The sequence below is a fragment of the Colias eurytheme genome, chromosome 20 (assembly GCF_061535395.1).
Source record: "Colias eurytheme isolate Ceu_HAF_F1 chromosome 20, ilColEury1 Martin Lab GWU primary, whole genome shotgun sequence".
Taxonomy (NCBI): Eukaryota; Metazoa; Arthropoda; class Insecta; order Lepidoptera; family Pieridae; genus Colias; species Colias eurytheme.
The window spans coordinates 6,212,765-6,234,424 of record NC_142999.1 but is presented as its reverse complement, the minus strand read 5'-3'; the positions used below and the strand labels follow the sequence as shown (position 1 = coordinate 6,234,424).

Sequence of the window (21,660 nt, the reverse complement as noted above, 5' to 3'; positions counted from 1 at the left end):
TCATGAATTTCTTTATTTTGTAAAGCATAAGTATTGATATTTGATAAATATTCAATATCAATACTTGTCTGAAAGAGAATTCATGATATTCTAGTCTAGCCTAGTGTTTATTTTCTAGGCTATCTAACATTTAATAAAACGATATTATAACGTAGATAAACATTAAATTAATACCTTTTATCAAAGTTATTGCCTTAAACGTAGAAGATATTTTTAATTATAAAAACAAAGATTTACAAGGTAAGCCGAAGGTCTAATAAATGTTATACGGCTATTCAGCTGAAATTTACAAAGCAAGTGCTGCCTACGCAGTTTCTTTGAACGTAATTAGGTATTTAAGAAGCAGCTTAATAACGAACTTTGTTGTTTGTAACAGTGATATTATATTTATGAGAGAGGTACACTTTGATTTAAAATTAAACCTGAGCAATTTGTAAGAATAGAAAAATCCGCTTCTTTCATCATTCGTGGGTTTGAATCCCGCCTCATATTTTCTATTTTTTAAACATTTCTCATTTATAAAGCATTTTGCTTACAATGCTATAAAACTAAATAAATTTAAAACTGAATAATTGTATGCGTATTACTGTTCAAGTATCAAAATCATTTGTATTGCGCGTTCAATTATCGACACTATAAGTGCTGTTTCCTTCGCCCCCCGACCTAATTGCTTAGATTCTAAAGGACAACATGAAGGCTCTATATATTGGTAATTTTTTTAAATTAATTATTTCGTCCAAAAATTCCCAAAATTAACAGGGTTTTCTATTTGCAGTTGTATTGCTCACGTATATAGTATACACCAATCAAGACCCAATAGAAAGCTTGGAAGATGTTCTAGTCTACGCCATGGAGCCATCTACGGTAAGGAAATTAATTATTATAATTTAATTTAATTAAAAGCAGCAAAAACTAAGACAAGCGGTTTATTTCACCAGAAAATACATAAACGTGAAAGCGAAGACGTAAAAATCAAGAAGAATAAATTCGTCGAGTTTGTGGAAGAAAAACTGATACAGCACACGCAAGCTTTGGAGCATCTTATAAAAACGGCAACAAATAATGGGGAATTAATTAAAACTCTTATCGATAATCTCAGTCATAAAATGGATGAACCGAAAATGCCTGAGAAAATTGAGGTACACCGCCAGTCGAGGCGCAGTAATTCCGAAGATACGGATAACCCTTTAATTAAATTCGGGAGAAGTATTCCAACCTATGGGGTTCTTTTTAAAGACATGATAATGCGGGCGTTTGAGAGCGATGATGCGCCAACTCCCCTTGTAGAAAGACGTTCTAATACATAATAGTATGGAGGTAGATGCGTAAACAATCTTCTGAAGCATATTTTTTTATTTCCTTTTTAATTTTTGATTTGCTTCAGAAGTTTGCCACTTAATAAATTTTGGCATTACTTTTAATAAACAAGTCTTAGAACAAGATTTACTTTTATTATTAAAAAATAAAAAGGTACCCCAAAATATACAATTCACCGGGAGTTTTAATTTTAAATTCAAATTACCAAATCTATTTCCACTATATCCCACTTAGGTAATTATTAGATCGCTTAAATGTTAGCTATAACTTTATGGTATTGCTATTTCATTTGATTATTTTTACAGTATCGGCGTTCGTACGGTGGAAGTCCTATAATATTGCCGGAAAATCAAATCAATCGACCTAGCCCTTGGTGTGCAGTTGCTGTAGTTTGCCGTAGAACCTTCAATCCTGTGTGTGGTTATGATGATAATTTTGGATATGGAAAATTCGACGATATATGCCATATGTTGCAAGTTAACTGCTATTGGAAGTATAGTAAGTATTTTTATAATCAAACTACATTTTGTATGTTAAGGGCCGATTTTTCAATGCTTGGTTAAAACTTATTCGTCAAATAATGTATAAAACTACCATTTTAAAAACGTATTCTAATTGCCCGTATTTGACAGTTTACGTGACATTTTAATAATATCGTGTAATACTTTATCGGACGGATAAGTTTTATCCAAGCATTGAAAAATCGGCCCTAAAGTATATATATTTTATCATGAGCACATTATTGTATAAAAATTAAAGAGGTAACAACATAAGTGGCAGGAGTACACGTCACACAAAACAAAAGAAACCCTTTCATTATATAATTGTATTTTATTATGAACAAGAGAACAAAATTTTTCATATTACATCGTAATTTCAATGGAAAGTATGAATTATGGACAAAATTAATTACTTAATGACCGTAATTTGTTGTGTCCTAGCCATGTCCTAGCTATACATTATTATTAAAACATAATATATCTAATCAATGATTAAATTTTAACAAAAAAAAAAACACTCGTTAAGAATGTCTATCGTCAATAGAGCAGGTTGTCTCAATAAATTTCCATTAGGGCTCTCATAATATAAAGGTTTTTGCTGATTACTCTCAGAAGATGAAACTTACCAGAGTAATTACATATTAATTGAACAGATGAGTAACTTTCTCCAGTAATTACAAATTTAATAGATGTCGATATATTTTTTTTCATAAAATACAAATAAAAATTGTTACATAAAATTTTGTCAAACTGTTCAACTGTTGGCTGATGGTAAATAAAAAAAATAAATAAAAATCATTTATTGAGTAACAATACATTGACATAAATTATACAAACTCGACGATCGCCTCAACTAGGTATAAACCTGTGCTAGAGACGACCGACGCCTTCCACATTAGTCTTAGCCATATAGTATTGTACTATGCAAAATTAAATTATTACATTATTAATTATTGAGAAAATGTACAAAAACACAAAAAATTTAAAAAAGGAAAACAAAATAGGCATGCAAAGTGTGTGTATCAGTAGTCGAGTGTGAGTGCGAGTATGTGAATGTGTGTGTCTTCGCGTGTGTATGTGTGTGTATGTGTGTGTGTATGCATATGTGTGTGATTAAATTGGCGTTTAATTATAAAACTAACAATTAATTAATTATAAAATTTAGATAATTATATGGTTATTTTAAAGTGTTATAGTTGCGCTTTCAGAATTTCTTCAGTCTCCCCGTAAGAGAAGGTAAGTAATAAGTTTGTTAGTTTGTTTTTCAGATCATATATTGTCAAATTGCGAATGTTTAAGATTTTATTGAATTTGTTGTAAAGAAGTGGACCTAAGTAACCGTGGAAACGTTTAGCAGCTGCGGTGTGTACAAACGGCAAGTTAAGAACTCTGTCCTTGCGCCTCTTTACAATTTTCAATTCCTTCCAGTTCGTCTGCGAGTGAGTGGCAACAAGACAGTTCAAAATATAAAGCTTCCTGATGGAGAGAACTTTGCACTCGTTATAAAGAGTTGAAGTGGGATAATATATAGGTTTTGACATCATTACCTTCAATACAGCTCTCTGTGCTCTTTCGACTTTCAGCATTTGTGTTTTAGTTGCCCCACCCCACGATTGAATGCAATAAGAAAGTACCGATTGGCATATCGCATAGTAAACTTTTTTTAAAACATCTTGATCAGCAATTGAGCGCAGCTTTTTAAATACGATCATAAGTTTACGAATACGAGACGACATTAGTTGAATATGGTGCTTCCAGTTGAGCTGATTGTCCAAATGTACACCTAGGTATTTAATAGTGACAGTGCGTGTTAATTGTCTGCATGTACATGCTATGTTTTCGGAGGTGTTACACGTATGTACTGTGATGGTGAGATCCTTTGGCTGAGAAGACTTGTATAAGGAAAACGTTATAAATTTGGTTTTTTCTAAGTTTAATGTTAGAACATTTTTATTCAGCCATGCCATAACTCTTGAAAGACCAGTTTCAGCTGATTGTTTAGCTTTCGTCCAGTCACTGCCACTAAAAACGAGGGCCGTATCGTCAGCAAAAGTCACCACACGACCATTAGACAGAGATATATTGCAGAGATCATTAATATACACTAAAAATAAAGTAGGGCCTAGTACGCTACCCTGGGGAACACCATATGTAATCGCACATTCAGAACTAGTTATATTTCCAATTTTGACAACCTGCTTTCTGTTCGTAAGGTAACTTTTTAATAGTTGTAGTGCCAATCCTCTGATACCAGCACTTTCCAGTTTCTTCAGGAGTATCGGTATGGACACGGTGTCAAAGGCCTTAGCCAAGTCCAAAAATATACCAATACAGTATTTTTTGCTATCAAGATTACCGATAATGTGGCTAGTTAAGTCATTTACAGCATCATTTGTTGACTTACCCCTAAGAAAACCATACTGTTGGTTTGAGAAGAATTTAGTTTTGTGAAGAAAACTGGAAAGCCGAGTAAAAATAATTTTTTCTAAGATTTTTGACATTGTTGGTAAGATAGATATTGGGCGGTAATTGTCAATTCGATCTAAGTCTCCAGCTTTATGAATCGGATGAATAAGGGCGATTTTGAATAATTCAGGAAAAACTCCAGAACGCAAGGAGAGATTACATATATGAACAAGGACTGGCATAAGAGATTCTTTGCAAAGTTTGAAGATTTTAGACGGTATGTTATCATAGCCTGTAGCACATTCTGTTTTTAAGCTATTTAATATATCACTTAATTCATATATGTCGGTCTCCCTTAGACCCATAGAACAGCGGGGCGTTTGTGAGTTATTAGTACACTGTGGGTCATCTACTTTTACGTTTACATCCTTTAAGATATTTTCCGCCATGTTTCTACCAACGTTAACAAAAAAATTATTTATGTCATTAATATTTAGATTATGCCTTAAGAGTTCCAAGTTGTCATTTTTCGATGTTGTCATATTTGTGAATTCCTTTATTAGCTTCCAAGTTTGCCTGTTGTTCTTCTTACATTTACCCAATTCAGCTTTTTCATATGCATGCTTTACTTTTTTTAAAACATTACCACAAAAATTTCGGTAGCGACAGTATATTATTTGAAGAGATAGATTACTAGGTTGTTTCTTTAATTTCAAATGCATTCTATCTCTAGTTCATATGCAACGCAAGAGTCCTGGTGTAATCCATGGTTTTCTAGGTACAAAATTTCTGGAGATTACTTTGTATATCACATTGCTTTGGATTACATTTTGCAAAAATCTGGTGAGCGATTCAGAGGCAATATTTACATCTGTTAACTGAAGGATATCACTAAAGTTTGTTGATTTAATTTGATCCAAAACATTATCATAATCTATCTTGGTGACAGTTACAGCCTTGGTTTTGTTAATTTTTAGTTTTTTCATCCACAATAAAACAGCAGCGTGATCTGTAACCGAAGAGTTAATAACTACCGTATTACAAGGCAGTTGAGATTTTATTAAGACATGATCGAGCGAGTTGTTGGCCCGAGTAGCAAACCTATGAGCAGGTAACAGCCCATGGATAGCCATGGTATTTAAGTAATCATCCATCCTGGGATCGGCGCTAGTCTGGGCTATATTAATGTTTATGTCACCAATAATAACTATATTCCCAAACGATGTTAGGGAAGATAACAGATTACTAAGTGATTCCAAAAATTTATCAATTAAACGGATCGCTGGTGACCGGTATATGGCGATTATTGCTGTGCATTTGTTTAATTTAATAACCAAACTGTTAGCATTATGTAATATGCTTTCGGAAACAGTGGCTCCAGTTAACGTATTACGTATGTAAACAACAACACCTTCATTTTGTGATGGACAATGTTTAGTGGCATAAGAATTATATCCAGATAGCGATGGTATACTTGGCAGCTGTTTCAACCAACATTCCGTGAGTACGATTATGTCAATATCAATATTAATTTGGTCCAGAAATAATTCAAATTGAGACAAATTTTTTGATATACTTCGAATATTTTGTGTCAGAATAGAGAGTTTGCATGTGTCCATTTTGACAATATCACGAACCCTTTCGGTGTTACATATCGTTGCATTAGAGACAGTAAAGTTATCTAAATCTAGATTAAGTTCGTTTGTGTGAGTGGCCATATTAAATTTTTAAAAGGGAAAGTATTCGTCTCACTAACAAGACTTGGTTTTCATTTGTGGTTTTCCGGCCCAAAAACATTGAACAAGACGCAGACTCAAAAAAGTAGTATAAATTAACAAAGTATAAATTACTTAGGATAAATGGCAAAGAACGTGACAAAAATCTATTTGATATAATATCAACACTGAAACTTGGCTTCAATAAAATCTTATTAATTGAAAAGTATATTGAAAGCAGACCACACTTTTGTGTTTGAATGTTTGTTGGAGCTTTGACAAATGTGTAGTGTTTTAATGAGTAGTATAAAGTATAATAATATGTGTAGGATATAGTGTTAATGTTTAACATTTTATAGAAGAAACAGATTACATTTAAATACAAGCAAACAATATTCAAGCGTATTACCATTAAATATTCAATTAAATTTAAATATTTTTTTTTATAAACATTAATACAAGCAAAAAACGATTTATAAAATTTAAATTTTAACATTTTGTATAGATAAAAAAGTAATAATAATATAATTCTAATGGATTCGCGGTATATACACGTAGACTCTGATACAAAGTTATATTTATGAAATAGTCTTATGAAATTACGCATTCTATCTAAATATAGTCAATCTTTATTTATCTTGAGCAAATCTTCTTCTGTGTTTATTCTAATGAGGGGGCTACCATCATTTTTTCTTATGTAAATATATCCATGCGAGGTCCAACAGTATTTAAAGTTTTTTTGTTTGGATATATCCTTGGTTCTCATAAATAGCCTTTTTGTTTGCGGAATTAAACTTTCTGATATATATACTTGTGTTTTAGGTCCCTTTAATCCAAAAAGTGATGAGTTTATCCTGTCACTACTATTGTTCTTGTTGTATTTTTACACTGACATTAGAAATTGATCTCGGTTAAGTACAGTGGTGAACTCGAGGATAATTGGCTTCGTTCCAGATTTGCTTTTTGAGCGATAAACATCGCGAATTTGACTTGGATCTATTTTACATTTAATGTTGGTATTGAGACACTGCACCATATGGAGTAGGTCAGTTTTGCTCTCCTTTTCATTTGTCGGCACATTACGTATCTCTACGCAAGCTAAGCGGGTGTTACGCTGCAACCCTTCGAGTTTAGATTCAAGAGATTTTATGTATGCGCGATCCGATTTATGTTCATTTTCTAAAGTTTTAATTTTAATGGTTAAGTCGTCGTATTGGCGTGATACAAATTCCAGAGAGGTTTTCAATTCAACGTTAGTTTTTCGTATTTCAGAAATTTCAGCGAGAACTTGCGCAATCATAGACATCATTTCGTCTTGTTTATCGAGATGCTGCACTGGAGAATTACTAGGACGCTGTCGCTTAGATCGAGGAACAGGCGTTATGGTCGCAGCGCCCTCTGTTGTCTTAGGCGGAGTACGTTGCATGTTAACGATAATTTAGATAAATCGAAAACAAGTAATCCGAGCAGATGAGGTAAGTTAGTTCACCGGTACTAGGCGCACAGGATTCAATGTAAGTTATTCGTGGATTCCACTCACCAGTGGTAAGCCGTCAACCAGCGGGGCGGATGCGATTGGTTGGGTATCGTTGAGGGCGGCGCGCGCGCAGGTAACAATTGGGCGGAGCACGAGGCGGAGCTGAACAAGTGGGAGGGACCACGTACCAGGCGTTCAGACGAAGAAGAGATCGTTCACTTAGCACAGAAAGAACTCCTATAAACTTATGCACTCCTATTTTTTACTTTAGATTTTATGAATTACTATTTTAAATAATTTTTAATAAAAACTGGCACTGATTATTTAAGCACGTCTACTTCACGTAGCGGTCCGGGGGGAAGAGGAGGGGGGAGGAGGTAGAACCTTATATATACATTACATTTTAATATACTTACATAATATTTTAACTTATTTGTTATACAATATGCGGTTACAAAGCTACTAAAGAAAAAGAGCAAAAAATGTAATGAAATAAATTTAATAGATGCGATTTGATATAGAAAGATAAATAATATTTAATCTTTGTTCCAGATTTCGCTTTAGTGCCCACATGTCGACCTGGATTGGCTAATTGAATTTTATCACAATTGATATTTGTTAAGAATATTAAATTAACTTTAAATTATTTATGAATTAAAAATATACGATGTTCAACCGACTCCTTGTCCTAATTCTCTTGGATTAGGACATATTCCTTCTTCGTCTTTGACATGTCTGAAAACTGAAATGAGAATTAAAGTTAGGAAAATCTGATTTAAAAATGTACAAATGTAAAGATAAATAAAAGAATCACCGTTTTTGTTTTCAACAAATATTATTCACAAAAGTGTTTCAGAACGTTTTAAAATATTGCATTATTATTTTCAATAAGTTGAAAGAGAAGCATGAACTACTATAATAAAATTTAACGCTAAAATATAAAGACAATACAGTGTGGCATAAGTCCTAACGAGTGAGATTACTAGATAAGTTTTCAAAGGAGAAATAACAGGCTTATGGCGTTCCTCAAAGGATTCGAAATAAGCTATGTTCATTCGATACTATAAAATACTTCCTGCGCTGCTTAGATTCAAGATTTACACGTGAAATCAACACGTGTTGATATTTGTGGTACTTTACGCAAAAACTGCTTAATAGATCTTACTGAAACTTGATGTATGCCCCGGTACTATATACCTATTACCTAGTCTGTTTTTGATAGGATATGAAGAGCGTTGAACTAAACATAAATAAAGAAACAAATATCATAGAAGAAGGTTATCATAATTACCCATATTGTATTCACAAGAGTACTCGTATAAATCGCAGAGATCCAGAAATGTTCTCGCTTCGTTCACAGACTTTCCGCAAATTATAACATTGTCGTGGAAACACGTGTAAGCGTGTTCACATAGTTTCTTCAGCTCCGTCTGAAAGTGGAACGTGTATTTCATGAATAATTAAAATAAAAGGTTTAAAATGAGTTCTGATTAATACTAATACTGCTTTATTACTGCTAAAGCTAATACCTTAGGCTAATACTGCTTTATTTCAAAGAAACTTTATAAAGGATTAAAATTACGTCGCCTCGGAAAAAGAGTTCACTCAGTCTTTTTCGTAAAGGCTTTTTTTTCATTCTTTCTAGATGCTGCTAGATTATAATCAATGACGTATATTTCACCTCAAACTGAAATATTAGTACACTATGGAAATCTTATCACAGTAAATATGAATTGTATAGAGTTCTAAATATTCTTACCAAGTGTGCTTTGTCCCCAACTAGATGTAGGTCACTATCTTGGAATAAATAAGATAGCATTATGCAAAATATGAATATTTGTGAAGACATGTTGCCTTTGCATTACTCCTTTGAGGAATGCTCGTTCCTATTTACCATAGAACAAGCTATTATTTCTAATACTAGGAATCGTATGTTTATAAAATAGGTAGCGTTTACTAGGAATCTACTTAGCAAGAGCTATACATTATCTTTGTATCTTTGATTCTGCGTATCGAGTAGTGCGGTTCTCATATTAAGAGGTTATTAGAAACTTGTAAATATTTTATATGCATTTTCGATCCATTAAAATATGCATTATTTTCATAATGTTAATTGTGAGTTTGTTTCGAGAAGTGTAAATGATTTGGATACTTATAGATATTGGGCACATAGTATTTGGTAAATGAGAAACTGGTTACCTAGGATACTAATATTAATTTGAAGAATTTAATATAGAGAATTAAATTCGTCGCCTCTAGCACAGGTTTATACCTAGTTGAGGCGATCATCGAGTTTAAATTTAGGTAAATGTATATGTACTAAAAAAGACGGGTTGCACTCCGGGAGTGCCGGCAGAAGTGAAAACTTGATTATTAACATATTATTAACGTTGAGCATGTTTGATATTTTGGAATGGTATCCGTCTTACGCTTTTTCGATCAGGTCATGTGTCCTGACGCGAGTTTAAGATTTTATACCCATTACTGAAAAAGTGCTCAACGCCGCTAAAGAAGTTTTCACTTCAATAAACGATTTTTTTTTTTTATTAATTAGATGAATCTAATCTTATATTATTATTGAAGGGGAAGAGATTCTATGTTCGTCTGTAGACTGTATGTATTTTTTCTAGATACTATATATTCTCTCTCTTTCTATTATTAAAGAAGTGATCAAGTTAATGAATTAGAGTACCTAGTACAAACATGGCCTTTTTATGATCGAAAAAAATGAACTATAGGTACTCAAAACCAATTTTATACGAAGTTTGATCATAATTAATTTGTTTTCAAATTGTTGAGCGAATATTAAAAATAAAATAACAGATCTTTTCATGGAACAATTTGAATTGTTATTTTATTTGTTCCGTTCTTTCGCAAACACGAATTTTGTATGTTCCACCTACGCTTTATGTCCATATATACCGATTTTCCTTTCTAAATTACATTCTCAGAGAGATAATTTTGGTATTAAATTTTTATGTAACATAACATTTTGTTTTCCTGAATCAACCCGTGTTAAATGAAATAAAATATAGCCAATGTAACTCAAGAGTCAGGAGTGAATTTTTTTATAATCGATAAGTAGTGTTTAATAATTTTCTTATTATTATATTATTAGTTTAGATGATATTCCTCTGGATACTTTAATAAACCAAATATAAGCAAGAATTTAATTACATATATTAAAATAAAAGGCATATTTCTCATAATATGTTTATTTATACGTTCTTATTATTTAACATTATAGCAGATACAATAAATTGGTTAATTTTGTTAATTACAGTGAAATTTTATTCGTCGTAGTAACTGTTGGTGGGTCGACGGGATGCTGTCAGAAGAGATTTATCTTCTGGACATCCAGTTTGTTTGTAATCTGTAAAATGTCATAGAATATTGTAAAAAAGCACACATCACACTTTTAATTATCATTTTAAAATACACACAAGAATTATTGTATGAGATAGTAATAGCCGAATAGATGCCATCTTATTTTTAACGTGAATAAAAAAATTAAAAGTAGGTGGTACATAGAATATTGTGATATGCTAGTTTTTTTATTCCAACATACTTCGAAATGCCTGGAAAATTTGGCTGTTGGAACATTTTGGAGGAATTGTTGTAGTTATAAAAATGACAAATGCTCTGTCTTATCTTTTATTTATAGCTGTAACTCTACCGTCTCTACCTCACTTCTTGTTACACTAGTTTTTACAATAGTTGCCGAAATGACATTTCTTAATAATTGGAAACCTATCTTTATGGAATTATCGTAGTAGTCGTTAACTATATTGGTTCATACCACGTTCTAACTAAGCGAAATAAAATAAGGTATTGCGGCTTGTGCATGGCATTAATAATATATGTATAAATGACGATATGTATAAACATTAATTTAAATTTTCCACCACATGACACATCACAGATCTCCTTGATTATTATTGTCATATGATCAGAGGGGCTACCGAGAGCTCTTGAGGCGTACTGCCAAAGAAGAGCTCACCATCCTTAAATGTCTTTAAATGTATACTAACTTCGTCGTCGTATACAATTATAGTCGAACATGTCGCACAGGTCCCGGAAGCCCATGATATCGCCGGCGTGGCTCACTCCACAAATTGGCACGCGGTCGTGGTTGCAAACCTTCGCCATGCTACACCATTTTGCTCCCATCTGTAACGATTATTGGGTTCAGAATCTTCAATATATGCCTATTGTCTCTTTGAATAAGTTGGTAGGTTGGCGTATCTGCTACGCATTTATTATGCCATTGATGATGAACGTTGAATATACCTAGTGCACACTAAAAGTTTTGCGTTTCTGGCCACCCATAAATGTTTGAATTTCGAGTGTTATATTTTTTTAACATATGAAGTTTCATAAGTTAAAGAAAAAAAAAATTTGGGGGAAAGCGCTTGTCAATTTTTTTTTAACTCAAGTTGAAGTTCGTTGTCCGTAGCAAAAACAGAACTAACACGAAACAATTTTAGGGCGATTTTTTTTGATGATTTTAAAAGTTCGCTTTCTCCGAAAGCTTGCACTGCTCGCCTTCAAAATACTTTTGGGAGGGAAGCACCTCATTTGAGCACTGTAAGGCATTGATATGCTGAATTTCATCGAGGCCGTGTTTCTCACCATGATGAAATTCCTGAAGGTCGACCCTCAACTGCGATCACGGAGGAAAATATGGCTACCGTCAGACGACTAATTTAAGAAAATTGCCATATCACTTATTAGGAGATTCGAGGACATTTGGGGATTGGTATGAGACAAATCCAGAAAATTTTACATGAACATTTCAAAGTTAGGAAGATTGGTTGACGGTGGATTGCTCCCAAACTCACTCCAGAACAAAAACGAAATCGAGTAGATTGGTGTTCAGAAATGCTATTAAAGTACAATTACGGACATTCTAATGCCGTGTATAATATCGTGACAGGATATGAAATATGAATATATGGTTATATTCCAGAAAGTAAACACCAATATTCTTTGTGGGTGTTTGAAAGTGACAGCAAACCAACCAAATTGAGGCAGGCGAGAAGGGTTGGCAAACAAATGATTGCATTATTTTTCACTAAGACGAATCCTGTCTGCACTATCCCACTTGAGTAACAAAAGACTGTTAATGTCGAGTGGTACACCACTATTTGTTTGCCCAATGTCTTAGAAAAAATAAGAGAAAAGCGACCTAGAAGTCGCATCTTGTTGCACCATGACAGTGCTTCGGCGCACACCGCGAACAAAACAAAGTCATTTTTGGCTTCTGAAAACATAGAGCACGTGACTCATGCCGCACGCAGTACTAACCTAGCACCTTGCGATTTCTTCCTTTTCCCAAAAATCTATGATTCAATGAGTGGTTCGACATTTACGGGGCCAGAAGAGTCCGTGGTTGCTTTCAAACAGCACGCAGAAAACATACCCTCGGACCAATGGTCCTCATGTTTCCAGAAATGGTTTGAACGGATGAAAAAGTGTTTTAAATGTAACGAAGAATACTTTAAAAAGTAGTAAATATAATATTAGACAAATAAATTTTTTTATTTATTAGTTACGCAAAACTTTCAGTGTGGCCCACGTATATACCTATTGTTATTTTTATAAACGTGAAAGTTTTTAAAGTTGGATGGATGTTTGTTATATGACAACTTTTCGAAAAAAAGTTAATTGGAACTGGATGAAATTTCAACATACTTAAATTCAAATACAAAATTAGTAACCAACCAAGTTTAATCACACCTACAACTCAATTTTTAACATCTTTATCATGTTTCCGTCTTCTATTCACAAATTGCCTCACAAGAACTATAGAATTCTTAACAAATTCAATAACAATACGAATTTTACTTTTGCGTCAACTTTATAAATTGAATAAAAGTTGATTATTACTTTTTTTACCTTCCGCCCCATCGCGATGTCTTCATTGTCTCGTTCTCGAGGCGGGCCGTGGGCTGATGTTGTTATCAACATATAGTATATAATGAAAAGAACTGAAAATATACAATTTTTATTAATAAATTGAAAAATATGGCGACATAGCCTTCTAATATTATGTTCTTTTTAGCTTATCTGTCAGTTGACATATTATGAAAATAAGGGGTATCAGCAAACCATAGCAGCAAACCGTGAAACGGCCCTGCCTTCGATATACCTATATATAATGATTGTTTCTCTAATTGAAACTAAAGGCCACATCTGTAAACTAAAAGAGATTCTTCATATTATAAGGATTGTAAGATCCCTTTACAGAGCCTTAAAATGTGTATTACAAACGATAAGAACTCTTCAATTATGTAGAACTTTTAATTAATGAAGAAAGTTCAAGTGGTATCGATTTAGAAGCGGAGTTCAGAAAGAAAATAGAAGCAAACAAGACAATCTTGTTAAGTTATACGATCTTTGCCTTTATAACATTTGACATTTAAAATATCGTAATATTATTTTAGACCAGAGTAGATAATTTTTGAAACAAAAAAAAATCGCAGTAGGATGAAACCCATTAGAAAAGGAGGGGAATATGATAAAAATAAAAGGAAAAATAAATTACGGTCAATCAGAGTTCGGGAAGTGGGAGGGGAGGAGCTTTTAAGAGAAAAAAATGGTTTCTCTCGATTTCCGACAAAACTACAAGTCCTACGGAACAAATTTCAATGGCAAAGTTGTAGGCAAGAATTATCGAAATCGGTCCACCCGTTCACGTGTGTTGCCGTGACCAAGGAAAACGGGTTTCATTTATATATATAGATAAATATAATAATAATAAAGTACTTACTAATGGACTTAGTAAACATTTTCCTGAAGGCTGACTTGGATCTAACGAAGTGTGAATGCAACTAGCTATAACGTTTTCCGAGCGCCTTGTTGGCTTTTGTTCTATTGTCTAATACAGTTTCCTGCTTCATACTTCAGGGAATTGTTAAGTTTGTAACAACAAACTGGACTGTTGTATTAATAACAAAATCTTAGAGTAAATTTTCAAGTGGTGCATTGTTTAAACGGTAACAGTTTCTGTAATAACTATAATATTGCAATGTATTATAGTGGTGGTACATGGCGGCATTTTCTTGATGAAACTCTGTAAAAACCTAAAATGGAAGCAGTAATATACATCAAATTATATATGTAATTCAAAAGTAACTTTACATATTATTTCAATTAATTTAATTTTGCGATGTGAGACATAATATTTTTGTGCCTTAATGGAGCAAAAATCTATTGAACACAAAATTGTTTTTCAAAATCGAAAATTATGATCGAGTTTCAACAGTCATGTCTGATGAGTGATGATGATTAAAGAGATAATTCTCACTTGTGCTATACTCGCAATTAAATTCCAATATATCGCAGCTATCAATGAACCATCGGACTTCCCTATTGTTTTTTTGAAAGCCACATCTTCGCCTACCACCATGAATACATAAAGCGGCTTCGAGGCATGGCTGAAATATTTAAAAAGATATGTTTTAATATTTCTGATTTAAATTAATTATAAAACATATTTTTGTCTCTTGTTACCAAGTAACAGAATTAGGTAATACAAAAACAGTGATTTAAAACAGTGTAAATAGGGAATTATTAATCTTTAATTAATTTTTAAGTAGTTTTTATTGCAACTTCTTTTGACGCGTTGACATTAAAATTTCAAGGTCACGTCATGTTAATACCGTCACGTCACGAAGTACGGCGACGCTTTTGGTATCTTTGAAACTTGCCAATGTTACTTCGGACACGTGTGCTCGGCACACACGCTCTTTTTTTTAAATGGCTATTGTTGAGTATTACAATATGGAGTAGGCATACGCTAAGCATCAATTATTAAACATCAGGCGGATATTTAGTGTTTTTTAATTTTACAACAGGCGTTATTACTGCTCCGGATAAACATTTGATGAGGACGCTTGCCGCAGAAACCGTTGTTTTTAATTTTGATTACCCGCATTAAATATTTAAGCTTCTGGAGAAGGAATGCGATTAATATAGGCATATTTATTACGTAATGCTACATGTACTAGATGTATAATGTACCCTTAAGATCTTATACAAATCTCAAACATTGAATTCAGGCAATTTACTCACAAATTTTTTATATTTCTTTTTAAATCGTCGACAGCAATTTGTTACTATAATAAAAGTGATTAGAAGTAATAATGAGAATTTTAAATATCTCATGTGTTTATTCAAAAAATATCAAATTACACAATAATGTTTGACAAAATTTTCAGTGTTATTGATTTCTTATCAAGAATGGTTTTAGAAGTAAAACATTGCGTTAGCGATAAGGTGGCTCGATTGAATGTGAGAAAATGGATTTCAGTGCCACAATAATAGGTACCTTATTACTTACTTAATAGTTTTGTACTAATTAGGTATTTTGTTATTTAATACCTACCTACTACTTTTTAATATAATTTATAAGATTTATTTTTCAGGAACAGTACTTTTAGGATGCGTCATCAGTATTACATATGGATCTGATGTGAGAATTTAAATAATTGAACTAATATTGATAAGCACCTAAAATATGGCCTTAAAATTATTAGATAAAAATTTCTAGTACGTTCAAAATGTAAAGAATATAAATTGCTATAAAACTATTTTAAGAATCAGCAAAATTTAATAAATTAAAAAATAATAATTCTTAATATTATGTAGTAGTAATCACCTACTGTTTATTGCAAAAATGACTCTGTGGTATTTGGGTTTCCATACCTACAAATTGATAAGTACCTATTTCTATTTATTTTTAAAGAAAATAGTTCACAAGTGTACGACATATTATTATATTCTGCTCATTGTTGCATATTGATGTCATTTCAGAAATGTTATTCCGCTAAAACGTGCATTCACGATGGAATGGAAAAATGTGGTAAAAACGGACAAGGGAAAGTTAGAAGATTTATAGATTCATGTGATATAAAGGAGTATAACTGCTTGAAAAATAATGGTATTATGACTATTACCTATTCCATAATTTAGTTACAGGTTAAGGTTCAGATTTCATAAATTGAATATGCACCTTATTGTAGTGTTTTTATTTTTTTCATCTCATAACTTACTAAATATGCTCTACTTACTTACTTACTTACTTATGTTTGTACATACACATTTGAATATTTGTATATTTGATAGTTTTGTACTAATTAGGTATTTACATAATATTACACATACCAATTTTATGCATTCATTTTATTTCGTTAAACACACGATTGTGTACATTTTTTTTGTAAGACAGCTGATTTGTTATTCTTTGCCAATTTTCTTTTGCTAAAAACATGTTTTAGATTATGAGAAGACATCACTTCAAGATTGTAAATCTTTACCACCATTGAATGAACCAGTGGAACCCCTTGTTCAAAATGAAACTGAAGACAATGCTCCATCTAATAAGGAATCTGAAGAAAATGCTCCATCTAATAAGCAATCAGAAGAAAATGTGGGTACATCTAAAGAAGCTATAAGAAAGTCTAAAGAAGAAGTAACTAAGGTTCAAGAAGCTGTAAGCAAATCTAAAGAAAGACCAATTAAGATTAAAGGAGCTATATCAAACAATGGTGGTGGAATATCATTTGAAAGTTCGAGTGCTGAACATTGATGATTTTGTTTTGAATAAACAAATTTGTTATTGAAGAGTTTTATTTTATTTTTCTTTGTTAAAAAATAAATATCATACGATATGTATGTAAAATGTTGCCATTTTCATGTAAAATGTTGCCAAGACGAGCCCATATGACTCGCACTGTCAAAAAGTTATCAGATCTCATGTAGAGCCAAGCTTCTAACACTACACGCCCTAACTCTACAAGGCCTAACTTCACAAACTCTACACCTTAGTCAAAATATGTGGCTTGGCCGTTCGTTACTACAAGAACTATTGTATAACACAAAAGTAATGAACAGTGAATTAATTTTTCACCTTACGCCGATGTGAATGTAGCGAAATGGCCAAGCCACATATTTTGACTAAGGTGTAGAGTTTGTGAAGTTAGGCCTTGTAGAGTTAGGGCGTGTTGTGTTAGAAGCTTGGCTCTACATGAGATCTGATAACTTTTTGACAGTGCGAGTCATATGGGCTCGTCTTGGCAACATTTTACATGAAAATGTTTTTGGTGGGATCATTAATTTCGTCGAATGTGAAATGCATGTGCCTCATACCTCACAAAGGAACACTTCAATTCACAAGACATTTTTTTACAACTGATTCTGACCTTGAATTAGAAAATATGGTAGGGTCTACCTATTTAAGTAAGATGAAACTAATAATAATTTTCACCTTTATATAACTTAGAGCTTTATACGCATCATAGAGCAAAATATAATAGAGCATAATTAAGACGTTGGTGTTGACCATTAATACAGATTTCCTTATAATAACTACGTAGGTTTCTATTGTGAGAGAAAAAGACGTTCAAAAGAAAATAATATTAAGAAATCTTTTTACCTCAACAGAAAATAATAGATCGCATTAAAACTCAGCGAGGGATTTAATAACAGTGAAGCGAGAAATATCAAGAAAAGTAGAGTGTATCAAGCGCGTCACACACGGTGAAGATACTATAATATTTTATGTTAAGATTCTCTAATATAAAATATTACAGTATCTTAAGGTATCCGGTATCAGCGTTCTGACCATCATTTTTCTTTTTGTCATTGCGTACTAAGACCCCTGTAGAACCGCCATCCTGTTACAAATGACCCGAAACACTGACACAAAATTTCGGGTCATTTGTAACAGGATGGCGGTTCTACAGGGGTCTTAGTACGCAATGACAAAAAGAAAAATGATGGTCAGAACGCTGATACCGGATACCTTAAGATACTGTAATATTTTATAGTAGAGAATCTTAACATAAAATATTATAGTATCTTCACCGTGTGTGACGCGCTTCACTCAGTTGCGAAATTATTTTCTCTCGGCCGTCGGTTATTTCGCTCGAGAATTTAATTATTTATTGTGTGATCTTACATTAGAATCCCTGCTTAGGGTTTCATCTTAGTTTACTTAAGGTGAGTTTGAATTTTAAATAGAGATTCGGAATATTAAATGCTTTTTATCTTACAACTAACTTACCGCCCGCGGCTACGCACGCGTTTTCAAAGAAAAACCCGCATAGTTATCGATCCTGTGGGATTTCCGGGATAAAACCTATCCTATGTGTTAATCCAAGTTATATGTGTGCTAAATTTCATTTTAATCGGTTCAGTAGTATTTTCGTGAAAGAGTAACAAACATACATAAACATCGAGCCATCCTTACAAACTTTCGCATTTATAATATTAGTAGGATAGGATAGGATTTAACTATGTAAACTAATTAACGATTTTTTTTTGGTTGTGAAATTAAAGTATTTCCTATATCACTCGCTGTTAATATATTTTTGATAAAAACTGCAGGGAGTGACAATTGTTTGAATAAAAATCAACAAAGTAGTTAGTTATACGGTGTATTAAAGGACTGGAACATAACATTTTTATTTTATTTCCATTCTTTCAGATGACAACCCAGGAATACGGTGTGTCAAAAGTCATAACCGAATACTGGTGTTGGCGAGCAAAGTATTGCCATAATAAAGGGGAGGCTGTCTGTGGAAGGGATGCCAGAGTGAACACTTGGAGAAAGTTTCAGAATGCTTGCGCTATGTATAAATATAACTGTCGATATGGGCATGGTAATTTTTTTTAATTTATTCACAGATGAAGTAACAACAATACAACTAAAACTAAAAAACTTTTTCTTTAAATATGTAATATATCGATATCAGGTACATTCCGATTAATCAATATAGATAGGTACATTTTATGAAAATTACTTTGATCTATTTCATGAATTTAAATTTTTGTATAACTCCACTAATGAATTAAGCGCATCACACACGGTGAAGATACTATAATATTTTATGTTAAGATTCTCTAATATAAAATATTACAGTATCTTAAGGTATCCGGTATCAGCGTTCTGACCATCATTTTTCTTTTTGTCATTGCGTACTAAGACCCCTGTAGAACCGCCATCCTGTTACAAAAGACCCGAAATTTTGTGTCAGTGTTTCGGGTCATTTGTAACAGGATGGCGGTTCTACAGGGGTCTTAGTACGCAATGACAAAAAGAAAAATGATGGTCAGAACGCTGATACCTTAAGATACTGTAATATTTTATATTAGAGAATCTTAACATAAAATATTATAGTATCTTCACCGTGTGTGATGCGCTTTTTATTATAAAATATGAATTGTAAATTCAAATACTCCACACAAATAATCAAAACTGACATAAGATACAAAATAATAACTAGTAGCTTAAGATCTATTCCATTAATCCACTTGAAAAATGTCACTTATTTGTTTTCAGGATTTACAGCCACTAGCAATAAGAAATGCTCTAACTACCTATTAAAGATTTAATTAACGTTTTATTGTGGTTTTATTTCAATTGCTTTTATTAATTAATCTTGTGGGCTTTTGATGGCTTTTGACGTCGTTCGTTGAGATGTATCTTGCATCGTTGATAATCGGTAAGAATAAAAGTTTCTTTTAAGGGCTTGGTCTAGTAGTGCAAACAAATGCATCCTGTCATCCTATATGTAAATAATACAAATGTACTAAGGGAAAGTTGCTCCACTTAATTTTTAAAAATTAAATCATTCGTATGCATAATTTAATATTCGTAATAAGTACCTAAAACGACAATTTGAAACAATTTTCGTGAAAATTACACCGGGTGATTCTTTTTATCAGTACACAAAATTTGCGAATACGTTCTATTGATACCTTCAACTTCATGTTAATATAACTGATCAACTTTTACAAAGAAATTTGGACGAAATATAAAAAAATAAGCTTTCCATACAAAATGCATAACTCTATACATTTTTTTCGACCTAAGTTTCTTAGTGAAAGTTGTTCAGTTTCACTAATAAAACGGATAAACAAATGAGATTGCCCAAGTGACTAAGGCACTTGGTATGGCAATCAAACTTATTGTGTCAAGATGAAATATAGCTCAATTTAAAGTTGATGTTAGTAATTTTTGAAACGATTAAAGTTTTTATGTAAATAAGCCGCAGTTCGCGACAATAAAAATAAATCAACACATTAAAAAATGTGAATGTGAATGTGAATGTGAATGTGAATGTGAATGTGAACATACACAAACACAAACACGAACACGAAAACGAACAGCGAACAGCGGAAAGCGAACAGCGAACAGCGAACAGCGAACAGCGAACAGCGAACAGCGAACAGCGAACAGCGAACAGCGACAGCGACAGCGAACAGCGAACAGCGAACAGCGAACAGCGAACAGCGAACAGCGAACAGCGAACAGCGAACAGCGAACAGCGAACAGCGAACAGCGAACAGCGAACAGCGAACAGCGAACAGCGAACAGCGAACAGCGAACAGCGAACAGCGAACAGCGAACAGCGAACAGCGAACAGCGAACAGCGAACAGCGAACAGCGAACAGCGAACAGCGAACAGCGAACAGCGAACAGCGAACAGCGAACAGCGAACAGCGAACAGCGAACAGCGAACAGCGAACTGCGAACTGCGAACTGCGAACAGCGAACAGCGAACAGCGAACAGCGAACAGCGAACAGCGAACAGCGAACAGCGAACAGTGAACAGCGAAAAGCGAACAGCGAACAGCGAACAGCGAACAGCGAACAGCGAACAGCGAACAGCGAACAACGAACAACGAACAACGGACAACGAACAACGAACAACGGTGAATGTGAATGTGATTGTGAATGTGAATGTGAACGTTGAATGTGAATGTGAATGTTGAATGTGAATGTGAATGTGAATGTGAATGTGAATGTGAATGTGAATGTGAACGTTCTAATTAGGAAAATCATAAGTTTTTCGGCAATTGTATTCAGCAGATTTTAATTACGACTATATAAGGATAATAATGCGCTGATCAAATTGTATAAATTGTAATCGGTTGCAACGTAGTGAGTGCACAAACTTAGCTCGAAATGTCTTTGGGGGAAAGAGACTTATCTTGAAGGCCTGATTAAGGTAACATAAAGTAACTTTATAAATGTGAAAAAATTCACGCGCATTGCGTATATAACACTAATTGATAAACAAGAAAAAAAAAATCAGTTTATCATTTCAATAGCCGGGAAAAAATTGTCAAATAACTTGTTGAAAACGCAATTTTGCTAGACTGCAGCCTTAAATGCATTGAAATTCGATCGTTACGGATAATGTGGTTTTAACCAATTCCAAATAAGGAGGTATTC

At 33.1% G+C, this 21,660-nt stretch overlaps 3 protein-coding genes and 1 long non-coding RNA gene across 4 annotated transcripts; 2 read left to right on the top strand and 2 right to left on the bottom strand.

The window, feature by feature from the left end:
• The first annotated feature begins 260 nt into the window (after positions 1 to 260).
• On the top strand, positions 261 to 8,085 carry LOC149899722 (uncharacterized). Its single transcript, XM_090114041.1, has 5 exons — positions 261 to 323; positions 760 to 864; positions 939 to 1,299; positions 1,621 to 1,815; positions 7,968 to 8,085. Exons 1-5 carry the CDS (start codon positions 261 to 263, stop codon positions 8,009 to 8,011), a joined length of 768 nt encoding a protein of 255 aa, XP_089970167.1. The 3' UTR covers positions 8,012 to 8,085.
• A 1-nt stretch (position 8,086) lies between these two features.
• Positions 8,087 to 9,274, bottom strand: LOC149899721 (uncharacterized). Its single transcript, XR_016457923.1, has 3 exons — positions 9,175 to 9,274; positions 8,707 to 8,845; positions 8,087 to 8,157 (listed from the first exon to the last, which is right to left on the bottom strand). It is a non-coding gene; the product is annotated as an uncharacterized LOC149899721 (long non-coding RNA).
• A 1,431-nt stretch (positions 9,275 to 10,705) lies between these two features.
• On the bottom strand, positions 10,706 to 14,206 carry LOC149899720 (uncharacterized). The gene is made up of 4 exons (XM_090113666.1): positions 14,188 to 14,206; positions 13,305 to 13,405; positions 11,447 to 11,585; positions 10,706 to 10,788 (listed from the first exon to the last, which is right to left on the bottom strand). The coding sequence occupies exons 1-4, from the start codon at positions 14,204 to 14,206 to the stop codon at positions 10,706 to 10,708; spliced, it is 342 nt and encodes a 113-aa protein (XP_089969792.1).
• Positions 14,207 to 15,718: 1,512 nt separating this feature from the next.
• LOC149899719 (uncharacterized) lies at positions 15,719 to 17,007 on the top strand. Its single transcript, XM_090114040.1, has 4 exons — positions 15,719 to 15,743; positions 15,845 to 15,891; positions 16,233 to 16,359; positions 16,697 to 17,007. The coding sequence occupies exons 1-4, from the start codon at positions 15,719 to 15,721 to the stop codon at positions 17,005 to 17,007; spliced, it is 510 nt and encodes a 169-aa protein (XP_089970166.1).
• Positions 17,008 to 21,660: the final 4,653 nt, after the last annotated feature.

Excerpts from the sequence above, each read along its gene's own strand:
- LOC149899722 (XM_090114041.1), top strand. The coding sequence starts at position 261 with ATGTTATACGGCTATTCAGCTGAAATTTACAAAGCAAGTGCTGCCTAC. Across the intron at positions 324-759 it reads CCTACGCAGTTTCTTTGAAC|GGTTTTCTATTTGCAGTTGT; the intron begins GTAATTAGGTAT and ends CAAAATTAACAG. Across the intron at positions 1,816-7,967 it reads TAACTGCTATTGGAAGTATA|ATTTCGCTTTAGTGCCCACA; the intron begins GTAAGTATTTTT and ends TCTTTGTTCCAG.
- LOC149899720 (XM_090113666.1), bottom strand. Across the intron at positions 11,586-13,304 it reads TGGGGCGGAAGGTAAAAAAA|ATGGGAGCAAAATGGTGTAG; the intron begins GTAATAATCAAC and ends TAATCGTTACAG. Across the intron at positions 10,789-11,446 it reads TAATTGTATACGACGACGAA|ATTACAAACAAACTGGATGT; the intron begins GTTAGTATACAT and ends GACATTTTACAG.
- LOC149899719 (XM_090114040.1), top strand. The coding sequence starts at position 15,719 with ATGGATTTCAGTGCCACAATAATAG. Across the intron at positions 15,892-16,232 it reads GTATTACATATGGATCTGAT|AAATGTTATTCCGCTAAAAC; the intron begins GTGAGAATTTAA and ends ATGTCATTTCAG. Across the intron at positions 16,360-16,696 it reads TAACTGCTTGAAAAATAATG|ATTATGAGAAGACATCACTT; the intron begins GTATTATGACTA and ends AACATGTTTTAG.